The sequence below is a fragment of the Sarcophilus harrisii genome, chromosome 2 (assembly GCF_902635505.1).
Source record: "Sarcophilus harrisii chromosome 2, mSarHar1.11, whole genome shotgun sequence".
NCBI lineage: Eukaryota > Metazoa > Chordata > Mammalia > Dasyuromorphia > Dasyuridae > Sarcophilus > Sarcophilus harrisii.
The window spans coordinates 126,031,863-126,054,893 of NC_045427.1; the positions used below are offsets into that span (position 1 = coordinate 126,031,863).

The 23,031-nt window shown below is 33.8% G+C and overlaps 1 protein-coding gene across 5 annotated transcripts in view; it reads left to right on the plus strand.

The window, feature by feature from the left end:
- LOC100920255 (disintegrin and metalloproteinase domain-containing protein 18) overlaps positions 1-23,031 on the plus strand; it is a 112,997-nt gene that overhangs the window by 24,540 nt on the left and 65,426 nt on the right. For all 5 annotated transcript variants that reach the window (XR_004231757.1, XM_031950731.1, XM_031950732.1 and 2 more), the window contains 5 exons: positions 1,615-1,696; positions 3,793-3,929; positions 5,928-6,111; positions 13,310-13,414; positions 19,106-19,304. Coding sequence is in view for 4 of the 5 variants with exons in the window: in XM_031950731.1 (XP_031806591.1) it covers positions 1,615-1,696; positions 3,793-3,929; positions 5,928-6,111; positions 13,310-13,414; positions 19,106-19,304 (707 nt within the window). In the remaining variant the exon portion in view is untranslated. The remainder of the gene's footprint in view (positions 1-1,614; positions 1,697-3,792; positions 3,930-5,927; positions 6,112-13,309; positions 13,415-19,105; positions 19,305-23,031) is intronic.

The window sequence follows — 23,031 nt, forward strand, 5'->3', positions numbered from 1 at the left end:
ATCCTAGATACAATATATATATGTGTGCAGAACTGTACAGTTCTCTTGTTGCACAGGAAGAATTGCATTCAGAAGGTAAAAATAACCTGGGAAGAAAGACAAAAATGCAAGCAGTTTACATTCATTTCCCAGTGTTCTTTCTTTGGGTGTAGCTGCTTCTGTCCATCTTTGGTCAATTGAAACTGAGTTAGATTTTCTCTTTGTTGAAGAAATCTACTTCCATCAGAATACATCCTCATACAGTATCGTTGTTGAGGTATATAATGATCTCCTGGTTCTGCTCATTTCACTAAGCATCAGTTAGCATCAGTTCATGTAAGTCTCGCCAATCCTCTCTGTGTTCATCCTGCTGGTCATTTCTTACAGAACAAAAATATTCCATAATATTCATATACTACAATTTACCCAACCATTCTCCAATTGATGGGCATCCACTCATTTTCCAGCTTCTAGGCACTACAAACAGGGCTGCCACAAACATTTTGGCACATACAGGTCCCTTTCCCTTCTTTAATATCTCTTTGGGGTATAAGCCTAGTAGAAACACTGCTGGATCAAAGGGTATGCACAGTTTGATAACTTTTTGAGCATAGTTCCAAACTACTCTCCAAAATGGTTGGATTCGTTCACAACTCCACCAACAATGCATCAATGTCCCAGTTTTCCCGCATCCCCTCCAACAATCATCATTATTTTTCCCTGTCATTCTAGCCAATCTGACAGGTGTGTAGTGGTATCTCAGAATTGTCTTAATTTGCATTTCTCTGATCGATAATGATTTGGAGCATATTTTCATATGGCTAGAAATAGTTTCAATTTCTTCGTCTGAGAATTGTCTGTTCATATCCTTTGACCATTTATCAATTGGAGAATGGCTTGATTTCTTATAAATTAGAATCAATTCTCTATATATTTGGGAAATGAGGCCCTTTGACTGTAAAAATGTTTTCTCAGTTTATTGTTTCCCTTCTAATCTTGTCTGCATTAGTTTTGTTTGTACAAAAACTTTTCAATTTGATATAATCAAAATTTTCTATTTTGTAGTCAATAGTGATCTCTAGCTCTTCTTTGGTCATAAATTCCTTCCTCTTCCATAGGTCTGAGAGGTAAACTATCCTGTGCTCTTCCAATTTATTTATAATCTCATTCTTTATGCCTAGGTCACGAACCCATTTTTGACCTTATGTTGATGTACGGTGTTAAGTATGGGTCAATGCCTAGCTTCTGCCATACTAATTTCCAATTTTCCCAGCAATTTTTGTCAAATAATGCGTTCTTATCCCCAAAACTGGTGTCTTTGGGTTTGTCAAACACTAGATTATTAAAGTTATTGGCTGTTTTGTCCTTTGAATCTAACCTATTCCTTTGATCAACTAGTCTCTTTCTTAGCCAATACCAGATGGTTTTAGTAACTGCTGCTTTATAATATAATTTTAGATCTGGTACAGCTAGGCCACCTTCATTTGATTTTTTTTCCATTAATTCCCTTGAAATTCTTGACATTTTGTTTTAAAGAAGGAAATTCTTATTAGGAATAAGAATTATTTTAAAAAATTAAGTTGAAAACCTTGTGAAAAACATGTTTATACGTAATAGAATGATTGTATGCTTTAGTTATAGGAACCGACCTAACTATATTGGGGCAACCTTTCCTGGAAAAATATGTAATAAAAGCTATTCTGCAGGAATTGCTATGGTATGTAATTGTTATAAATATTGTCTTTCTGTGTGTGTTTATATTGCCAATCTTTTTTCCTTTCATGCTCTATTTCACATAACTTTATTATTTATATTGTTATTTTTAGACAGCCTTTTTAAAGCTTAGAGAATTAAGAATATCATATAGTCTTACAGAAGAAATCACTGTGTTTTTGTTTTTTGTGATCATGCTTTTTTTAAAGGTAATTTCAGTATTAGGGATTAAATCTTAAACTTTATATACAAGAATATTAATTTTTAAAAAATTTATATCCAAATGATATTTTTTAACTTTGATTTTTATAGTATTTTATTTTTCCAAATGCAGGAAAAGATAGTTTTCAACATACACCTTTGCAAAACCCTGTATTCCTAATGTTTCTCTCTGTTTCCCAAGACAACAAACAATCTGATATGGGTTAAACATGTGCAGTTCTTTTAAATATATTTCCATATTCGTCATGCTGCACAAGAAAGATCAGATCAAAAGAGAAAAAAAACATGAGAAAAAAAAAAACAAGCAACTATATATATAGGAAGGAGAACCAAAAAAGAGCCTGAATCCACAGTAGCCCAGAAAAGAAAGAAAATATCTATAAGATTTATAATAACAGTGTTAAAAGGTACAGAGAGGTAAAGAAAAATAAATACTAGAAAAAGGATGTCAGAAAGCCAAGAAATTATTGGTAATGATTGAGCAGGGTCATTGAAGTGCTGTGGTTAGAAATGAGTGGATGGTAATGCAAAAATAGCTTTGAAAGAGAGGAGAAATATAGGGTGATAGTTGGAGGAGGTGACACAGTCAAATGTTAAAAAATATTTTTAGGGTACAATTTTGAATAAAAGAGAAATTAATGTTCAAATAGGTCTTGAGGTGTGGAATAATAGAGATTTGGTAAAGTAGGAGACAAAGGATGGTTTCTTGCTTGAGAGAGTGTTATGATGAATTTAGGCAAGACAAGGTTAGGGAGGGATCGGAAGAGAGAGAGCTTTTTTGAGATTAGTTAAAGTGAATTTATACTGTATCCAATTAGTCCAATTGTGGTTTGCTCCAGTACTATTCAGGAATTTCAGAGTAAGAGCAGAGCAAGCACATGAGGTTGAATCCATGATGAAAATGGCCAAGGATTGAATGGTGGTAGGACATGGGGCAGGAGCCTTAAGTGTGGAAGACAATATATAGTTGAATTGGGTTATCTATAAGGGTTAAGACTTTGAAATGAATATTTGAGAATCAGTAGAAATAAAAGATTGGGAGAACAAGAAAGGTCACAGGATGAAATTTAGGAGGAGTATAGATGGGAAAACATGGAAGAGTAGAAAGTTAAGATGTGGGTAGATTTCCAAATATAAGATCATGAGGTTGTAATTGAGCTCTAAGTTAGTATGGTAATTCATCTGTGTGAGTACCTGAGAAGGAATGAAGACAGACAGGGGAGCTGAGATAGATGAACTTAGAACCAACATATTCATAAGTATATATATTGGAGTTTTTAGGACAGAAGTTGGTGTGGAAAGTCTGAATTAGGTCTTAAGGTCCTGAGAAAAGAGGGACAAAATAATGATGGATGATTCTTCAGAACTTCGTTGTCTTTGATTTTTAGGATTCTTATTGACCACTAATTAAACATCTGCTATGTGCCAGGCACTGTGCTATGTGCTACAAAATGTGTACTTTGTGATACAAAAATAAATTATTCATTTAATACACAGTTTGTCTCATCTATATTTCCTAATCTTATCATTAGCTTGAATAAAAAAGTTTTGCAGGTTTTTCCAAGTAATTTTCTTAAAAGCATTTTTAGTAGAATGAGGAAAATGGATAAACTATGACCACAAATTCTTGACAGGAACATAAAAATTTGATCATACAAATTTTTTCCTATATAGTTGAATAAAGTTTTCAGATTTTTAAAAAAACTATTTAAAAAAAATTTTATTATAGCTTTTTATTTACAAGTTATATGCACGGGTAATTTTACAGTATTGACAATTGCCAAACCTTTTGTTCCAATTTTTCCCCTCCTTCCCCCCATTCCCTCCCCCCAATGGCAGGTTAACCAGTACATTAAAACTATTTTTTTTCCAATTTAGTATCCAAAAGCAGTAACACTGGAGACATTTTCAGTTATTATGGTACAGTTGCTTGGCCTTAATCTGGGATTGACATATGATGACCTCAACATGTGTCATTGTTTAGGAGCAACCTGCATAATGAATCCTGAAGCAGTGTAAGATATTTTTTCTATCAATTTTCCATCTTTTATAAGGGTAGGAGGGGAGTTGTATTTGGAATATTCTAGGATCTATAATCCATTGAATCCAACTAAATACTAGCAAGATGTAAAGAGAAATGTGCAAAAAGGGAGGTCAATATACTTTAAGGTTCATTAGAATAAATTTCTTGATTGAAAGTGTTTCACTTCCCTAAGTATTCATGGCAAGAGTTTTAGAAGTACTAAATAGTTACTGAGCACTTGCTAAATGCCCAGAATAAGAATTAATTCACTCCCCAAATTTAGTGAGAACCCTAAAGCGAAAGGATTATCCAATGGGAAGGAGGAAGGAGTTGGATGATAAGGTGTAGATTAATGAAGTGATATATTGCTTCTATCATTGATCCGATATTTATATTGGTCTTAGAAAAGCCAATAAAAATCCTCATTGTTCTTTTTTGTAATTACATTCAAATACATGTCTGTTTGTATTGTACATGTAAAATGTTCCTTTCAACTCAGAATAATTAAAAGAACAAATATTGTAATGAAAAGTCTTAATTTAATATTTGTCAGATGCCAAACAGTGTATAGCATTACCTTTTTGATTTTTCTCAGGTCCTCTGCCTCTGAATCTAGGATCCAAAGAGAACAGTACTGTTGGTTTCAAAGTACTTTGTATTGCCTCTGCTATTAAACTTTAAAACTTTTAAAATTTTGGGAAACATTACTAATTATATAAATTCTGTTGAAATTTTCTGTGATTACATCATTGGAAAGAATATTTTTTTCCCTGGGAACACTTAGAAACTTTTTGTTTCCAGAAAGCAGAAAATATTTGTATATTTCTAAAAGTTAATATGTATTTTTCTGTCATTTTATTTGTCTTGTGTGAGCAGCAGAAATTTTATCATCTGCAAAGTGGGATATTTAAGCCAAAAAAAAGCAAGCTCCTATGTCATCTGTGCATAATAGATATTTAAGAAATTTGTATTGTTAGCCATGCTGTACTTTCATACTTGTACTTTGTTTATTCACTTCATGCTCTTCTGTCAAAACATGATCATGTGTGTGTTTTGCTATTGGACCTATAATTTTATTGGTATTGAGAACTGCTATTGAGGAAACTCATTCTGCCACTGCAGAATAGAAAGTGCTCTGAAATGGAGAGTTTTGGTTATTTGGGGACTAAGAGGTTAAGTGACTTGCCTAAGGCAAACATAGCCAGTAAGTGTAAGAGATGGGATCATGTTATTACTGCTATGTCACCTTAGGTTCTTTAATTTCTCTAAATTCCAGGTTTCCCTATATATTTTATTTCCTTATATGTATGTATATTTATCTATCTATCTATGTTTATATTTACAAGTACATAAATACTTTCAGGCTTAGGAGACAATGATTTTGTGATTTTCTTGTAATAGCATACATACAAAAAGACCTTTTCTGTATTTGTTATGAAATAATGTTATGTCTAAATTTCTGAATTAAGGACATCTTTCATCCTGGAATTTTGAATTAAAGTTGATATTACACTGGACCAGACTATAATTTTTCTCTTGGCATTACTAAAATTTGTACATATAAAAATTGATTAAATGAGAACATGTTAAATATTCAAATATGATTAAAACTAAAATTAGATTATGGATCAGAAGGTTTAGTTGTTTTAGCAGAAAGATGTAGGTTATTAGGATGTCAATTTTGTATCACTGTAGGTAGAAGACAAAGCAGAAAATTGATCTGTCCTTTACAAATGGAGGTGAATGATAAACTTATACTCTAATGAGTACTTAGTAATATGATACATTTCTTAAGCAATATCTTGGAGAAAGTTGCAGCAAAATTGAATTTGATATGAATTATAAAATAACAGGTCTTTCCATGAATTTTTTTCATTTTCTATGGAAGATGTTATTGTAAATTTTGTCATTATCACAGACATTTTTCTGTTAGTTTTTTTTGTGTGAAGGTAATCCTGTTTCCTTACTTAGAAATATAATTTAATTTTAGGCATTCCAGTGGTATAAAAGTTTTTAGTAGCTGCAGTCTGAAAGACTTTAAACATTTCACTTCAAAGAGTGGAGTTGAATGTCTTCAAAATCAGCCATATGTGACACCAGTTTACAAAGAAGATGCAGTATGTGGAGATGGTTTTGTGGAAGGTGATGAAGAGTGTGATTGTGGCCCTAAAGAGGTTAGTACTAAATATTGGAAACTTAGTGAAAAGGTTTCTATTTGTATTTTTCATATGTACATGTAATAGTTGAAGTAAGAGATAGGGTCATTTCTTTTAAGGTTGTAAAAATAAAAGTGTATACATGTAAGAAGTAAGCATATAAGAAAAACTTTAGTGAATTCCAGGTAGCTGAGAAATTTAAATCTTTTAAAAAGGAATTATAAAAAAGATGGAACCAAAAAAGAAATTATATATGACAGTTGTATTGGGGACATGACTTTTTTCCTAGTCAGCAAAAAGATATAATTTATTAGGATGAGATACTTAACTACATTAGAAAGAGCATTTCTGTAGACCTCAAAAAATCATCACAAGAAAATAACAAATTGTGATAAATATTTATTGCAAATTTTATACATAAAAGTACATTTAATTACAATATACATCTAAAGTATATGAGGAATTGTTAAACATTTATAGATAACTTGTAGTTCATAGTAGATAACAGGTCAAAGATATAAAAATGCTTTTCAATAGGGAAACAAATTGTTTATAATCATTGAGAAAATGATTAAGTGGATGCTTAATTAAACATGCTTAATCCACTTAAAACTATGAGAGACCACTTTATCCCAACCATATGGAAAAAAATAACTAAGAGCAATAAAACTAATTGCTAGTAGTATTGTAGAGAAATATTTATTTTCATTCATTGCTGAGGAGATTGCAAATTATAATTTTTTTGGAGAGTAATCATGCAGTATATGACAATTATGGTTCTTTGTATACAATAAAAGCAGAATATAATTTAAAAAGCTAAGTTTTCAAAGATATTGATAATGGCATTATTTGCAGTTATAAAAACGAAAAACAATTTAAAGATCCAATAATAAATTGAAGATATAACTCGGAAGTCAGATAAGTTCAATGTGTTCAATTTTCCCTCAGTCAATTTCATACTTTTGTGATGCTGGGTAAATCACTTCATGTCTTGGAAATTCAGGGTCTGCATTTGTAAAATGAGGAGACTGAACTCACTAGTTTTAGCCTGAAGTTTCTTTCAACTCTGAATGTCTATTTCCATTAACCTGTGATCCTAAAAAAATGGACTATTACAATGCAGGTAAGATGGACAAATATGAGGAATATGAAAAATACATTTATGAAATAATTCAAAATGAAAAAGAAAGCGCAACAGTCTTTGGTGCTTTTGTACACCCCTGTGTTTTCAATAGCAATGTTGAAGTACTGGCTTTAGTACCTGCTGAAGCACCTGTGAGGGTGTGTTTCCACCAGGGTTGCAAGGACTGCGCTAGAAGCAACTAAACTTCTTGTTTAGTACCAAGCCTCTTAAACTGTGGGTCTTTACCACATAATGGGACCGTATAACAGAATATGGAGATCGTCAAAAAATTTGGCAACAAGTAAAAAGGTTTCTGAATGTTCGACTTCGTGCAGCATCAAATATTCTGCCAAGATTTAATTCTTTATGTAAAAATAAGCAGACACTTAGATGTTGTAAGAAACAAGCATCTTAACAAGAACCCATGAAGTTGTTGGTGAATTGGGAAGGATCTTTAATAGCAACGTTCTTGCCAAAGCTGGTGTTCAAAATCATTGGGCCTCACTGTAACAAATAGCTTTTATTTCCTATTCCCGTTTTGCATTTCCCTACTGCTTCTACTTTAGCTGGGCACTGCAGGGTTTACAATGCCTACATCCCCTACCTGCGTCTCCACCCCCACATTTCAGAATCCCCTTCTTATTTTAACTCAGTTTATTCATAAGTGTCAACAATGGGGTTTGATTAGCCACACTCAGGGAATTTTATGAAATCTAAGGAGTTTAAGGCAGTCCAGACTCTTGAATTGTGGCCTGAGACCCCTGCTGGGGGGAAAGCTGGTTCCTTTTCTGGGCTGCATCAGCCACATCTCTCACCCAGAATTGGCCAGAAGGTCTTCCTGAAGCAGTTAAAGAGTTCCTTGGTTATACAAAGAGACAGTCACTTAAGGAAACAAAATAGCATCAAGGCCCTTGCCCTGACAAAAAGCAGCCAACTTTATATGTGGTTTTTATATGTGGCAACATTTCCAAAATTTCCTACGCAACTCATTGGTAAGCAAATTTGCTTTCATCTTTAATAAATGGAAAAATTATATGTATATCAAAGAATTGTTTAAAATTTTTTTGTGATTTATTATAAGTAAATGTTTAGTTTGTATATGTTTTATATATCTATATACCTGAGGTTATGTAAAAATTTTTCAGATGAAAAAGAATTGCAAGTGGAAATTTTAAGAAGCTCTGGTCTAGGAGGCATTGCAATTGTGAGGGCTCTTGGCCTACAAGTTCATCTTGGCTTTTGATTAATGGTTGGTGGTGCTGCTGTTGAGCAAAGTGATCTCCATAGAGTATTACTTCCCTTAATGACGTTGAAGAAGTCCAAACCAGAAATAGGGCTGTTATTCATTCGACTAGGTGGGCACAGTAGTTTATAGGGCTCTTATATTCAAAGTCAGGGCTATTTCCATTGGTAATTGAAGGGCATTGTTAATCTTAAATGTGGTGATAATTTCACTCACTTGGCTTATATTACCTTCTGTCTTTTCTCACAGGGTACTTTGTGAGGGAGACTAGAAGGCAGAAGTATTATTTAGTCAGATTGGTGGGAGGAAAGGGAGATGGAATTGCAAACATCCATCATTAGTGGGTATAACTGGGCAAAGATCTGGTAAAGAGATAGAAAATTAATAGTCAAGTAGGAGGAAAACCAGCAGAGCAGAGTAATAACAATTTAAATAAGATCTGATTAATAGTTTCACTTATTATAGAGTGATTAAGAGGGATCAGGATTAAAATAAAAGGGTTCAGGAGGAGAACTGGGGAGAGATGAAAACTTTTGAATCAGTTTCTTTTAGTTACTAGTATAGATGATTGATTTGGCAGAAATAGAATTCCACATATTCTTTTAGTGAAAGTCAAACAGCAAAAGTATAAGGAAGTTATATTAACTTTAAAAGAAAATGGAAATAGGTATGACTTCAAACATGTGAGCAAAGAAAAATATTATTGAATGGATATAGTATTAATATAATTTTTCTTCTATGCTTTCAAAACTTAGAAAGGACAACTATTTTTTACAATATTTGAATCATCTGAAATTGTTGAACAGTGCCATATTATGCATACAATATTGGAGGCCCAAGATTATTTTATATGGATGATTCTTAGTGGGGAATTTAAAATGTATTTTGATTTCTTTCAGTGAAATTGAAAAGGCATTTTACTTTTAAAATGAGAAAAGGTTTGTTGAGTACTGCATATTTTTGTAAAGATAGTTTGGTTTTATCATTCACAGTAAGGCATTTAAAATGAAAAATTATGCAATATAATACCGCAGAAGGATATAGCTGGTGAAGAAAAGCCAATTATGATGCTTTAGAAAAGTTGTGTGTCACTTTTGAGATTTAATGTTGGATCACTTTTTAATGTCTTAAAATTTTTATAATGCCTAAAACCAATTTTATTTTGTCGGGCTTGCTATCTTTTTTCTTGAGGAGTTAGAAAATCAAGCACTCATGGTAAAAGCAGAATAAGGCCTAATTATTCTCACAAATGCTAATGCTCTAGGTTCCCATAAAATAAAGTCTTTGATAAATGGAAAATTTTATTATCTTGGAATGTTCAGAAATATTACACACTTATCTGCAGTACATAGAGGGCTAGTTAGGTAGTGCAGTGGAGAGAGTGCTAGGAAGTCAGGAAGATCTGACAGACAAGCTGTGTGAACCTGGGCAAGTCATTTATCCTTATTTGACTTAGTTTCTTCAATGGGGTCACAGAGAGTCCAACATGAATGAAATGACTAAACAAGAACAGTCTATGGAATGTAGATGACAGATTAATGACTAGATAGACAAAACATTATTCTAATTCTATTACTTTTTTTCATTTTGAGTGAAAGATCATTTCATAGCCATAGTTTTTCATGAAAATATCTAATTATTCTGAATGACTAATATAATAGATGCCCACAGAAGATTCCCAATAAACTTTTATCCACATTATTCTGTTTTTATTTCTGTTTATTTGTGATATGAGGCCTCTCATTGTTAAATAATTGAAGAGTTTAACCTGAGGGAGTAGGATGACTAATTTCTCAAGTTGTCTCAAGTGTTTGTTCTTTGACTCCTGATGAACTAGAATTGTATTTAGAATATGAAGTTTTATAGAAAATATTTAATAAGGAAATAGATTTGTTGTGTGGAACTCTATATATGCATTTCAGTTATGTTATAACATTAAAGAAACAGTTTTAAATGTTGCTTATGCAAAGAATTTTATTCAAAGGAAAATGTTAAAAAGATACAGAAAAAAAAAGAATTGCTGCTAGGGATCATGCTTATTGAATGAGAAGCCTGGTACTTATCTGGTTCAGTCTTCTCCTTTTAAAGGTGAGGAGAGGAGGCCTAATGCCAAAGCCCCTTCTGAATGCTGGGCAAATCACTACCTGGTAGAAGGAAGCCATTGTCGCCATCATAAAATGGGAAGCTGGACTTGGTGGCCTTTCGGGTTCTTTCCAACTCTAAATTGAGGACACTGTGATCTGTAACATGCTTCTCCTTCTGATGAGAATGACACATTAATAGGCTTTACAGGAAGAGGCCACCAGCCAACATTTTTGTGTTAATGAAGGATACTCTTATCATGGGTGAATCCTATCCATTCATAGTTAATGAACAGACAAACATGGAAACTCTGTACTAACCTGACTATGCCAGAGGCCAGAAAATCCTCACCATGGTAACAGAGTCCTCATTGAATTCCATCTTCTATGACTTTTCTCATTGTTGGAACAGTTCAATGATTCATATTTATTTTAATCCTCAATCTTGCCTACTTTTCCCCCCTGTATTACAGAATTACAAAATCTGTCTGATTTTTATTTCTTTGGGCATGAGGATTGGGTTTTGCTCACTCATGACTCCACTGTCCAACTTCATACTTTATACAAAAAATGATGTCTCTTGATTCCTGAGTTGTCGGTGGTTTCTTAGTCAATGAAACTTTTCATATCTCACAAACAAACTGACAAATATGAACAGAATAATGTGGATACTGATTTTCTTGGAATTTTCTGTGGGCTGTGGGCATCCGTTGTGCTACTTGCCTAGAAATAGTAGATAATGTTTTGAATGTCCTAGATAAGTCAAAAGTAGTGATTATGACCATAAAGCTGATTTTCTGAAAAGCAAGAATACAACTTGAGGAAAATAGTTTTGGCCTTTTTTTTTAACTTATTAATTTCACAGAATCTCAGAGGTGGAATCTCAGAGATTTGAACAGCAGTCCTGTCAGTAACATACTCAAGTAATTATATTCAGTTTCTATTTGAATAGGTACAGAGAAACAGAATCTCTTCCTCCTGAGGCAGCCCATTCTATTTTTTGTACATTTCTAAAAAACTAGGAAGGGTTTTGTTTTGCTTTGTTTTATTTTGGGGGTCTTTTTCTTTTAAACATGGACCTAAATCTGTTTTCCTGAAACTTTTCAGAAAGACATTATGTTACACAGTTGGTTTATTGCAACTCTATATACTTCACTTCTAGTGCTTAGCACAATGCCTATCACATAGTAGCACTTAAATGTTTACTGACTAATTCACTCTAGATTTATTTGTACAAAACTACATTTATATGATACATATGTATCACAATAATAGAGATAATGAATCTTAGTAAAAAAAACATTATTTTAGTGAGTACATTCTAGAAAGATCTTTATAAAAAATGTTGAAATAGAAAGATTTGGAATATGTTTTATGTCCTAAACTACTTCCCCCAAACTCAGCCATATTGTCTCATTTATTGATAATTCCAGATACTAGAAGTTTTATTGCAATTTGTTTTTTAGAATATTTTTTATAGTATAGGTAGAGAGTATATTTAACAAAGTATTAAGTCACTACTGACTAGGAGCTAGTCATAAGTGAAGGCATTAAAAGGGGGAAACTGTCAGTTCAAAAACAATGTCTAGAATCAAGAATTAATGCATAAGGGCCCTTGTAAATATATCAGGGCTTCTTAAACTTTTTCCACCCATGATCCCTTTTTGCACGAGAAATTTTTACATGACACCCTGGGTATTCAGGTATATAAAATAAATATGCAAATTAAACATTTACTCATAATGGGTCATGACTACCATATTCAGTTATACAACTCCACATGAATTCATGACCCACAATTTAAGAAGCTTTGGTTAAGTTTTTTTTTCCAATTTTGATTGAATCTTAATGATCCTATTTGGTTTTGTAAGGTACTGGAGTTTGCCATTTCCTTCTCCAACTCATTTTGCAGATAAGGAAACTGAAGCAAACAGGGTCAAGTGACTTGCCCAGTATCACACAGCTAGTAAGTGTCTGAAGCCACATTTGAATTTAAGAAAATGTGAATTTCTGACTCTAGGTCTGGTGCTATATGCATTTTAGCTTCATTTAGCTGCCCATTCTGCTTATAGTGAAACGAAATTTTATTTAATTCAGACTTTACTAATTTAGAAATTGTGAAAATCTGGACAAAGATTCAACTGAATTTTATCTTTGTTTTGTCTTTAAAGAAAGGCTATGGTATGCCTGCAAAATCTGTTTCTGAGGAGACTGAGGCTGACAGATTATTTAATGAACTCAGTCTTTTTGAGCTGCTGTGTCTTAAGTTTAATTCAGTGAACTCCCACAAGAGGAAGGCCATCAGATTGCCTAAAGACAAACTGCCCCAGATCTTAAACAGAGCTAGTTCAGTGTTCTGCTGATTAAAGTGGAACTTGGCATATGTGTGAGTAGCATGAATGAAATATGGAGACTCAATTCTTTAAAAAAAAAAGTTTGCTAAGTAAATTAATGTAAGATTACAAGCAAAGATTTGTTAAATAAGAGACAAATCTTGAAACATTTTAGACTAAATTTATCCTTTTTTAGCCATTTAGTAAATTTAGTAAATCCCTTAAGGATTTCAGCTATGGAAAACTGTTAGTTTTATTGTGTATGTTTGAAATAATCCATATTTTGAACAGCCCTGAGCTATAAAATCTAGCAGAAGAGTTGTTTATGAATTTAAGTAATTTTTTAGTATTTCTTAGAGAAGTCCTGTGAACTTTTTCCCCCTCTTTCCCTGCATGGTATGAAATTATGCTATTTATAACTTGTGTTTATTTCTAGGAATATCCCATGTGTAAATTTAAAAATTGTTGTGTTATGGAGACATGTAAATTGAAACCATCAGCAAAATGTGGTTTTGGACCATGTTGCTCAAGTAGTTGTCAGGTAAGATCAAGATACACATTCTAAAATATTTCAGTATATACTTTTCACTTGATTACAATAGAATATAAGTTATAGAGGGGACTGGTGTTTTTTCATCTTTGTATCATAGAATAGTGCTTAACATGTAAATAGGTCCTGAATAATGCTTTTTGAATTTTTAATTGAATTTGGGAAATTGTTATTTAACTATGTCCCCAAATCTGTTGAGTCCCAGTATTCTTGAGATCTTCTTGTTACTTGCCCATATTATGTCTGTTAAGTAAAATAAAAACACTTTCGTTAGATGTCAGGAAGAGAAAGCAAGAGATGTAAAGGTGCCTAATGAGGACTGTGAGACATATAGACAGACTATAGGTAAAATTCTGAGATTGAATAGAAATGAAAATAACTAGCATAGGTTAAGGTTAATTAGACATAGACAATCAGTAGAGATTTAGCTCAGAACAGACATATAAAAATGAATCAAACCATATTCTTAACAATAATCTTAAGAATATGGCGCAATTATTTCTGGAAGGAGGATATATATAAATATTTATATATACATATTTATGATTGTATTCATATATTATATTTTATAATTGTATAATATTTATTACTATTAATAATAATTAATATGTGATTTGTAATTATATAATATTTACATATTGTATAACATTTAATTTACACTTATATATTATGGGATTTTAAAATTATAAACTAGAATTATATTATAAACGCTATATAAGTATATATTCACATAATTTATTATATATGTAATAAATCAACTAGCAGTTATTACGTGTCTGCTATGTCCAGACACTGTGCTAAGCACTGAGGATACAAAGTAAGCCAAAAGACAGTTTATTCTTTCAAAGAACTCAGTTTTGGGAGGGAAACAACATACACATAACTTGTAAAGACAAGATATATAGAGGATAGATTGGAGAGGGCCAAAAGATAGGAATCTCTGTAATTAACAGAGGTTATGAAAATTTTCTTATAAATACAGAATTTTAGTTGGAACTTGGAGAAAACCTGGAAATGGAGGTTAAGAATGAGAGCATTCCAGGCATAGTGGACAACCAATGAAAATATCTGTAATTAGAAGATGGAGTGTTTTGTTTGAGGAAAGAAAAGGAGTCTGGTAAATTTGTATGTGTTTGCATATTTCAAACTATGTGTGTGTGGGTGGGGTATAAGATATAAAAAGATTGGAAAGGAGTCACAGATTATGGAAGGTTTTGCAAGCCAAACAAGATTTTGCATATGCTTTTGAAGGTGTAAAGGAGACACTGTGATGGGTCATTGTCAGACCTGAATTTTTAAGGAGGATTACTTTGGCAACTGAGTGAAAGATAAATTAAGTGCAGAAGAACTGTGGCAGGAAGACTCACCTTTTGGCTATTGCAGTAGTCCAAGCATGAGGTGATGAGGGCCTGTACTAAGATGGTGGCAGTGTTGGGGGAAGAAGGATATATATGATGAGGGGGGTAATCAAGATAAAATTAGCAGACTTGGCCACAGATTGGATAAGAGGGGTGACAGTGAGGAGTCAAGAATGACACCTAACATTGTAAGCCTTAGTGACTAGGAGGATGGTGGTAACTCTTTTTTTTTCCTGAGTCAATTGGGGTTAAGTGACTTGTCCAGGGTCCAACATCCAGGAAGTGTTAAGTGTCTGAGGCCAGATTTGAACTCAGGTCCTCCTGACTTCAGGGCTGGTGCTCTATCCACTGTGCTACCTAGCTGCCCTAATGGTAACTCTTAATAGTAATGTAGAAGTTAGGAAAAGGGAAATATTAGTTCAGTTTGAAGTATATTGGGCTTATTATATATATATATATATATATATATATATATATATATATATGATGTTCAGTTTGAAATATCCAAAAGGCAATTGGAAATATGAGTCTCTTTGTTAGCAGATAGGTTAGGGATGAATAAGTAGATCTGAGAATCATCAGCATTGAAATGATAATTAAGTTCCTGGAAGCTGATGAGATAACCAAATAAAATAGTATAAAAGAGAAGAGAACCATGGACAGAGCCCTGTAGGACACTCATATTTAATGTATGTGATTTTGATAATTATCCAGCAATGGAGAATGAGAAGGATTATTGGGTAGGAGTGAGAGGAAAGGAAGTAGAATTATCTATGGTAGATCACTTTCTCAGAGATTTTAGCCACAAAAAGGAGAAACATGGGGTAATAAGTAGCAGGGATGGATGAATAAAATGAGGGTTTTGTTTTGTTTTGTTTTGAGAATGGGGTATATAGGTTTGGTTATGGGCAGTAGGAAAGCAGCTGATAAAGAGAGACTGAAAATAAGTGAAAAAGTGGGCATGTTAGTGAAGGCAATTTTCTGAGAAAGAAGAGATGGAATGGGATTACTTGTGCAAATAGAGATATTTTTCTTGGCAAGGAGAAGGGTCACCTTATTGTGTGAAATAGGGTGAAGGAAGAGAGTAGCTGAAAACAGCTAATAGGATATGAGCTGAAAAGGTGGGGAGAGGAGGAAAACTCTCAGAGAATCACATTGGCCGCTTTGTAGAGAATGTATGGAGGAAGAGACTTGGAGAAGGGATACTGTTTAGAAAACTATTGTCATCATACCTCCGGGGAGAAGAGTTGAGACTAAGGTCACTAATGTAGTAGTGACTGTGAATAGAGAAAAGATAAGTATAGTACATTTTGTGGAGGTAGAAATGATAAAATTTGACAACCATTTGGATAGATGAGATGAGTGAAAGTGAGGAGAGGAGGATGGTGCTGAGGCTATTAATCTGGGTGTCTGTCATGATCGTTATATCTTTGACAGCAATAGGAAAGTCTGGAAGAATAGAAGGTTTGAGAGGAAGAGAACAAGTTCTCTTTTGTATATTTTGAATATGAGATGCCTGTGCACTTCCAGTTAAGAAGTAGTGGGTGATCATGACCTTCTTAAGAGACAGAGTGGGTCTGAATATAGAGGTTTGGGAATCATATGCAGAGATGATCATTGAACATCTGGGAGCTAAGGAAATCACCAAGTTTGATAGTATAAGGAGAAAGGTTTCCTTTGTGAGGAGCTTGCAAAATGAATTTTTAAAAATTTTTCTTGGATTTCTTGATTGTTGTTTGGTTAGTCCTCAGTGTTTGGCATTACTGGAAGAGGGTTATCTGAGCTATTCAGCTGGCACTCATTTTCCCATCTTGGGGACATCTTTTCACTGCTCTTTTAAGCAATGGACTTTTGTTGATAAATTGTTTCAGGTCCTTTAAAGCTTAAAGTGTATCTTTTGCCTTTACTTGAAAATGCTAATCTTGAAGTGATAGTTCATATTTTAAAAAATAAATCCTTTTGCCAAAGACTCTTTCTAGGTACATACACAGTTCTGACTTCTCTGAGTAATTGCTCCTAGCAGTAATGGAACTTCGATCCCTTATGAGCATTGAAAGATTACCTGACTCAAAACTCTATTATAAATTTTATTTAAAGATTAAAAGAAACCAACATTATATCAGAGCTTGTAGAAAATAACATAAGAAAATAACTATTCACTAATGATCAATTCTTCCACAAATCTGTATAGTTTCAGTTGTTTACAGTATTATGCAGGGTAGGGTTTTAACAGGGAAAGCTCAAATCTTATCATTTGGGCCTTCCTCCTTACCTCATCTGGATAACTATGCATCATGGCTTCTTTTGCAGTTTAAACTTTTAACAGCTTTTGCAGATAATTCTGATTTCTATTTTTTTGTATGGTTCTTTCACCATCTGTCTTCTTCCTACATTCTATATCTCTTGTAGTTGTCCTTATAACTGATGGCAGTTCTATTTCCTAGGGAATATGTTCTCCAGGTTCCCTACCTAAGTCTCTTTATGCTGGAGTTCAAAAAATGCTCTAAAATCTTCATTTCCAAAGCCTTTTCTCATATTATGTTTTCCAATTGTCTAGTATTCATAATACTAAAAGCAATTAGTGGTCAAATGGAAAATTGTTTAGTTCATCACACAAAAGGGACTTCTTCCTCTCTACCTAGTTTTCCACTTTTTCATTTATAATTAAATCAAATCTGTCATTGATTCTGGACAGAGTATGTCAATCTAACAGGCTACGTTTAATCTTTCCCCCTCCTTGTTATGTTATTTCCCATATTAGAATGTGAGCTCCTTAAGGGCAATGACAAGTATCACTTTGGTATTTTTATCCCCAGTACTTAGCACATAGTAGGTGCTTAATAAGTGGTTTTAATTCATCTTAACATCTTCATTAATATAAACTATTTAACTGAAAATTGATAATTATATTTTTGTGTATCTATATGTACCTAGCATCTTGTCAGTAAAAGATTCTTCTTTTTTTAATTATTGGATTGGTCCTACTATCAATATAATAATGCTAACAAAAATCATATAATCATAATTTCAAATCAACAGAAATTATTTATTAATTATTATTTTCTAGACACTATTTAATCAATGAAAGTATATATATCAAAAGTTTAAAAAAAGTCCCTTTCAGTTAGCTCACAGTCTAATGGGGAAGACAACATGGAAGCAAAAATGTATAAGCAATATATTTGTGTGTGTGTGTATGTGTGTATATATATATATATACATATATTACAAACATGACATATACATATATCTATGTGAAAGAAAGATATAAAAAGATTGGAAAAACATAAAAGTCAGTGAGGGGATTTTGTATTTGATCCTACAGAGAGTGAGCGCTGGTGTTTATTGAATAGGCAGAATGACATGGTTGGCCTCTGATTTAGGAAATCAATTTGATAGTCAAGTGGAAGATGGACTGGAGTGAGCAAACACTTGAGATAGGAAGAGTAAGCAGAAAGCTATTGCATTAATCCAGGTATGAGGTGATGAGGGCCGGCATCAGGAAGATGGCACTGTCAGAGGAGAGAAGTAGATATATATGAAAAATATTAGGAAGGAAGAAATGATGACTTAGCAACTGATTGATAAGGGAAGGGAGATAGTGAGTGAGGAGTCAAAGATGAATGCCTAGCCTGAGTAAGTGATTGAAAGAATGGTGATACCTTCAATAGAGAGAAGGAAGTCAGAAAAATAGGAGGGTTTTTGTGAGAAATAAACTTATGGATTCCAGTGTAACATTCAGTTTGAAATATGCAATGAACTGTTGGAGCTGTGAGACTGTAGGGTCAGCAGAGAGATAAGGGCTTGACAGATAGTTTTGAGAATCATCAGCATAGAAATTATAATTAAATCCATAAGAAATGATGAGAACATCTAGTGAAATAATATAGAAGGAGATGAGAAGAGGATTTTGGACAGAACCCTGTTGGACATCTATAGTTAGAAGGCAAAAGAGATTGAGGAGAGTTCACACAGAGAGAAGAACTGCTAGGCAATAGCGTCAAGAAAACTAAAAAGAGACTGAAAAGAAGAGGGTGCTCCTGGATAGCACCAAAGGCCTGCATTTCTGCTTGTCTAAGGCTCTTTATACTTCAACACATTTTTGTTTCTTTAGAGATATGGTTTAGAGTTTGAAGTGACAGGTTCCCTCAGAACAGCAAGTTGAAAAGACATGAAATAAAAGATAAACTGGTTTCATCACAAGCTGACTAAAAAATGAAGGTGATCATATTAGGTTTACTTCAGTGATAATTAAAAGATATTTTTAACCATTACAGTATCATTGCTACAATGCCATATTTCTTGTTTTTCTTTTTCCTGTTAGTTTTACAAGAGAGGTAAACTATGTAGGCCTAAAGCAAGTGAAGAATGTGATTTTAATGATTTTTGCAATGGAACATCTCACGAATGTGTACCTGATACTTTTGTACAGAATGGTGAAAGTTGCCGTAAGAAAACTGCCTTTTGTGTTAATGGACTATGTGCTAACATAAACGACCAGTGTAAGGCTATATTTGGATCAGGTAATATAGGTTTCTACTAAATTTAGGTTCTGAAGCCTATTCAGCACAATTTGATTATAGAAAAGGGAACCTTCTGAAGAAAAATAGAATTCAGTAGGTTGCATGATTGTAAAAGCATATATTAAGCACTGTGTGCCAAGTACTTTGTTAAGCCCTGAGGATACAAATACAAAAGCAAAGACATCCCTGCCCTTAAGGAGCTTATATTTTTATTAGTAGAGACAATACATTTAGGGGAAAGCTAACCAAAGGAGGAGTACTTGATTCATATTGTTAGATTTTGTTTTTGTACTGACAACTGGAGCCTTGGGGAAATAGAATGATAACATCTCATGAATGTTATATTCATTATGAATATGATGAATTCATAATAAGAACAGAGTTGATTTGATCTTGGCTCTACAATTGATGTGTGTGAGGAGAATTGGAGTGAATGTAGAAAGGTTAGGAGGGTGCCTGTTCCACAACAAAGTGGCTATCTAGGATATAGAGAACATTATTGGGTAGTAGAGAATGAATTGAAGCATGACTGAAGCCTACCAGAAATAGTGAGCCAAGTGAGAGTCACAGTTGGGAAAGCAAGGATCTAAAGAATAAAACATCCCAAGATATGTTTTTTGGTTTGAACGGCAACTGTTGAGAAGATGGCCAGTAGAGAATGAAGGGAAGCATGATTGGTCCACCTGACATAGTAGACCAGGTGAGGTTGTTGAGTTTGGGAAAGGGGCCCCAGAAGTTTGGTATCCCAGACTGGTATTGCAAGGTGTCTCAAAAGAATTTGCAGGCTTGAATCCATTTCCTAGTCAAGGGGCAAAGTTTATTTGTAATTGTAATGCCATTACAAGTGGGCTAAGTTCCAAAAGAAATTAGCAAGGAATCTGAGTGAAGGGGATAGATTTATACCAAATTAGATCAGAGCTTCATATTACTTATTTGCTAATTTTATGGCTTTCAGATAGGTTTGAGGAGTGGTCTCAGGAAGTTGGTCATTACTGACCAACAGATTATCTATCTGACATTCAGTAAAGTTTATAGGACTATTCTAAGGTCAAAAGATTTTGAAATCATTGACAGCTTGTTAGAAAATGATCAGAGAGCTTCAGGATCACTAATATATCTTGCCTAAAATCTAAGGGAAGAAATATTACTACATTTTAAAATTACTCTTTTAATTTAATTTAATTAAAAGCACTCTTAGGTCAAAATGGCTTCAGAGTCACTGGTATCTCCCCTACATCAAGGTCTTCACTAAGCAGGTCATCTGGGCCAATCAGTGAAATTTGGGGAGCTTTCAAGCCTCCAGGGCATGATTTAGGGTCTGAGTGGCAAAGCTACTGGTGAGATTGTGAAGAAATTGGTCAAGAAGCAGGGAAAGAAGTGAAACCTTGGTGGTGTTTGCCTGAAATAGTGGACCAAAGCATGGTTTCCAGGCTGGACAGGTTTGAAAAAAGCCAATGATATCGGTGATATAGATACCAGATAGATGGTAGGCATCAAAAGTTAGGGTTTAATCATGTGAAAAATTCACAATGTCCATTCTTTTTGACAAAAGGTAGATTTAGGAGAATAGATTACAAACAAAATGAAGGGATACAATAGACATCAGGAATGGTAAATATGAAATAAGAGTGGAAAAACATAGAGGAGTTTTACCAGGAGAAAGGAAATACTCCATGATGTTGGGGCATGCCCTTAACTGGCAGGCTAAATCCTGAAAGGGACCCTAAAAGAATTAGGTAGCTATAATGAGGAAAAGTGGGTCAGGAGATTTTGAGGTTCAAAAGAAGACCCCAAGAGGTTGGGTGCAAACCAGTGTCATGAAAATTTGCAAGCTTGAACCCATCTCTAAGTCAAGGGGCAAAAAAGTTTATTGTAATTATGATGCCAATTGGGCTAAAATCTAAAAGAAATTAGCAAAGAATCAAGAGCAAGAAAATAAATTTATAGGAACATAAGAGAGATCAGGTGCTTCATGTCATTGATATGCTAATTTTATGGCTTAGAAGTAGAATTCCCCATTAGGAAAAGCAAAAAAGGGGTTTATGATAATCATGGGAGAGAGGACATCTCTCATCTGACAAGTTGTTTGTCAGCAAAAGGAGTGCCAAGCATAACTTTGAAACACAAGATCAATGATTCTGAACACAGAAGCTCCCACCCCTGTCTGGCCTTTTTTCTCCCATTGTTTGGGGGAGTCCGGGTTTACTTTCTAATCTCAGAACTCTAACCCAGAAACAAAAGAGTACAAGTCAATAATAATAAACTCTTAATTTAACTTTCCCTAGAGAACTGCTATAGATATAGATTTCAAATATAGATATAGAATTCAAAGTCATCATCACCTTTAAAAGAAGTACTTAAATGCCAATTGAGAATTGGTAGGGAATAAGAGGGGGCAACACCTGTAACTTTTTAGCTTTTAAAAAAATTTTTTTTGCTTTATTTGTTATTATAGTCTCAAGTCACAATTAAAGTATAATTTAAGGCTATATTCCCATGAAAGTATCTTCACTCAGTTAATTCCACACATCTAGGAGCCAGCAAGACATCACAAGGCATGGTGGGTTAGGAGAGACCATGTGGCATGGGAGAGGGGTAAAGGGAAAGACACCATGAGACAGAATGCAGGTCCAGGCCGACCCAAAGGAGGGTAGCCAGGAAGCCATGTCCCAAAAGTAGATTTAATAGGGAAAATTTAACATATGACTGGGGTTTTTTTGACAGGGCATGGCAAGTGCAGCTGCCCAAGACCTCTACAGAAGGTGGATCTCAGGGTTTGACCTAAATTGGATTTCTGAATGGATGACCTTCCCAGAAAGTAGGATCATGGAGCTAAACTGATTTCTATCACTGTCTTCTCCCTTCCTGCCCTAGGGAATAATTTTTATCAATTCCTCTGCTAACTACACCCAACATTGAAGCCCTCATTAGCCAGCATTGGGCAACAGAGACTCTGGGAAATCATGTAGATTCCACATTTCAGTGATTAGAAAGTGCCTTGGAAACATCCAATAGGGAAAATGGTATGATTTGTTTCTTGGTGGCAAAAAAAAGTCAGGAAACTCTTGTGCATGCAAATCCTTATCATTGCCAAAGGAAAAGCAATGTTGCTTGTCCTTTCTATCTGCTCTTTCCATTACTCTTTTCTTATTGCTTTTTCTCTTTAAAGTTGGTCCTCTTGTCCAATTTGTCCTAATTTTACCTATTACAAATTATATTTTGTTTAGCACTTTATGGTTTGCAAAGTGTTTTCCTTATGATAGTCTTGTATTAGAGACCTGACATCTCACTTTAGAATATTGTCTTTGATTTTATTCAGATAATTCTTCCTTTTTGTCTTTTTTTGGGTAACACTTTAACAGTTAAACCCTTATTGTACTTATTAGCATATTTTTGTTTAGAATAAGATAGAAAGGATAATAAATGCTCTTTTTGTATTTTTACAGAATTTGTATTTTATAATTTTGTAATCTGTATTTTAGAGAAGGAAAAGTACTTAGATTTAACAAGCATTTATTAGAAATCATCTAGCCTAATTTTTTTAAACTTTAGAGGTCTTTGATGTAATCTGTGCTGTGGGTTTTGGTGCCAAATGATGTGGTTTGAGAACCAAAATGATGCAGGTGATGTAGATACCAGATGATAGCAGGCACCAAAAGTTGGGGTTTGGTCATGTGATGAATCCACAATGGCAATTTTCTTTGACAATTTTCTTTGGTAGATTTAT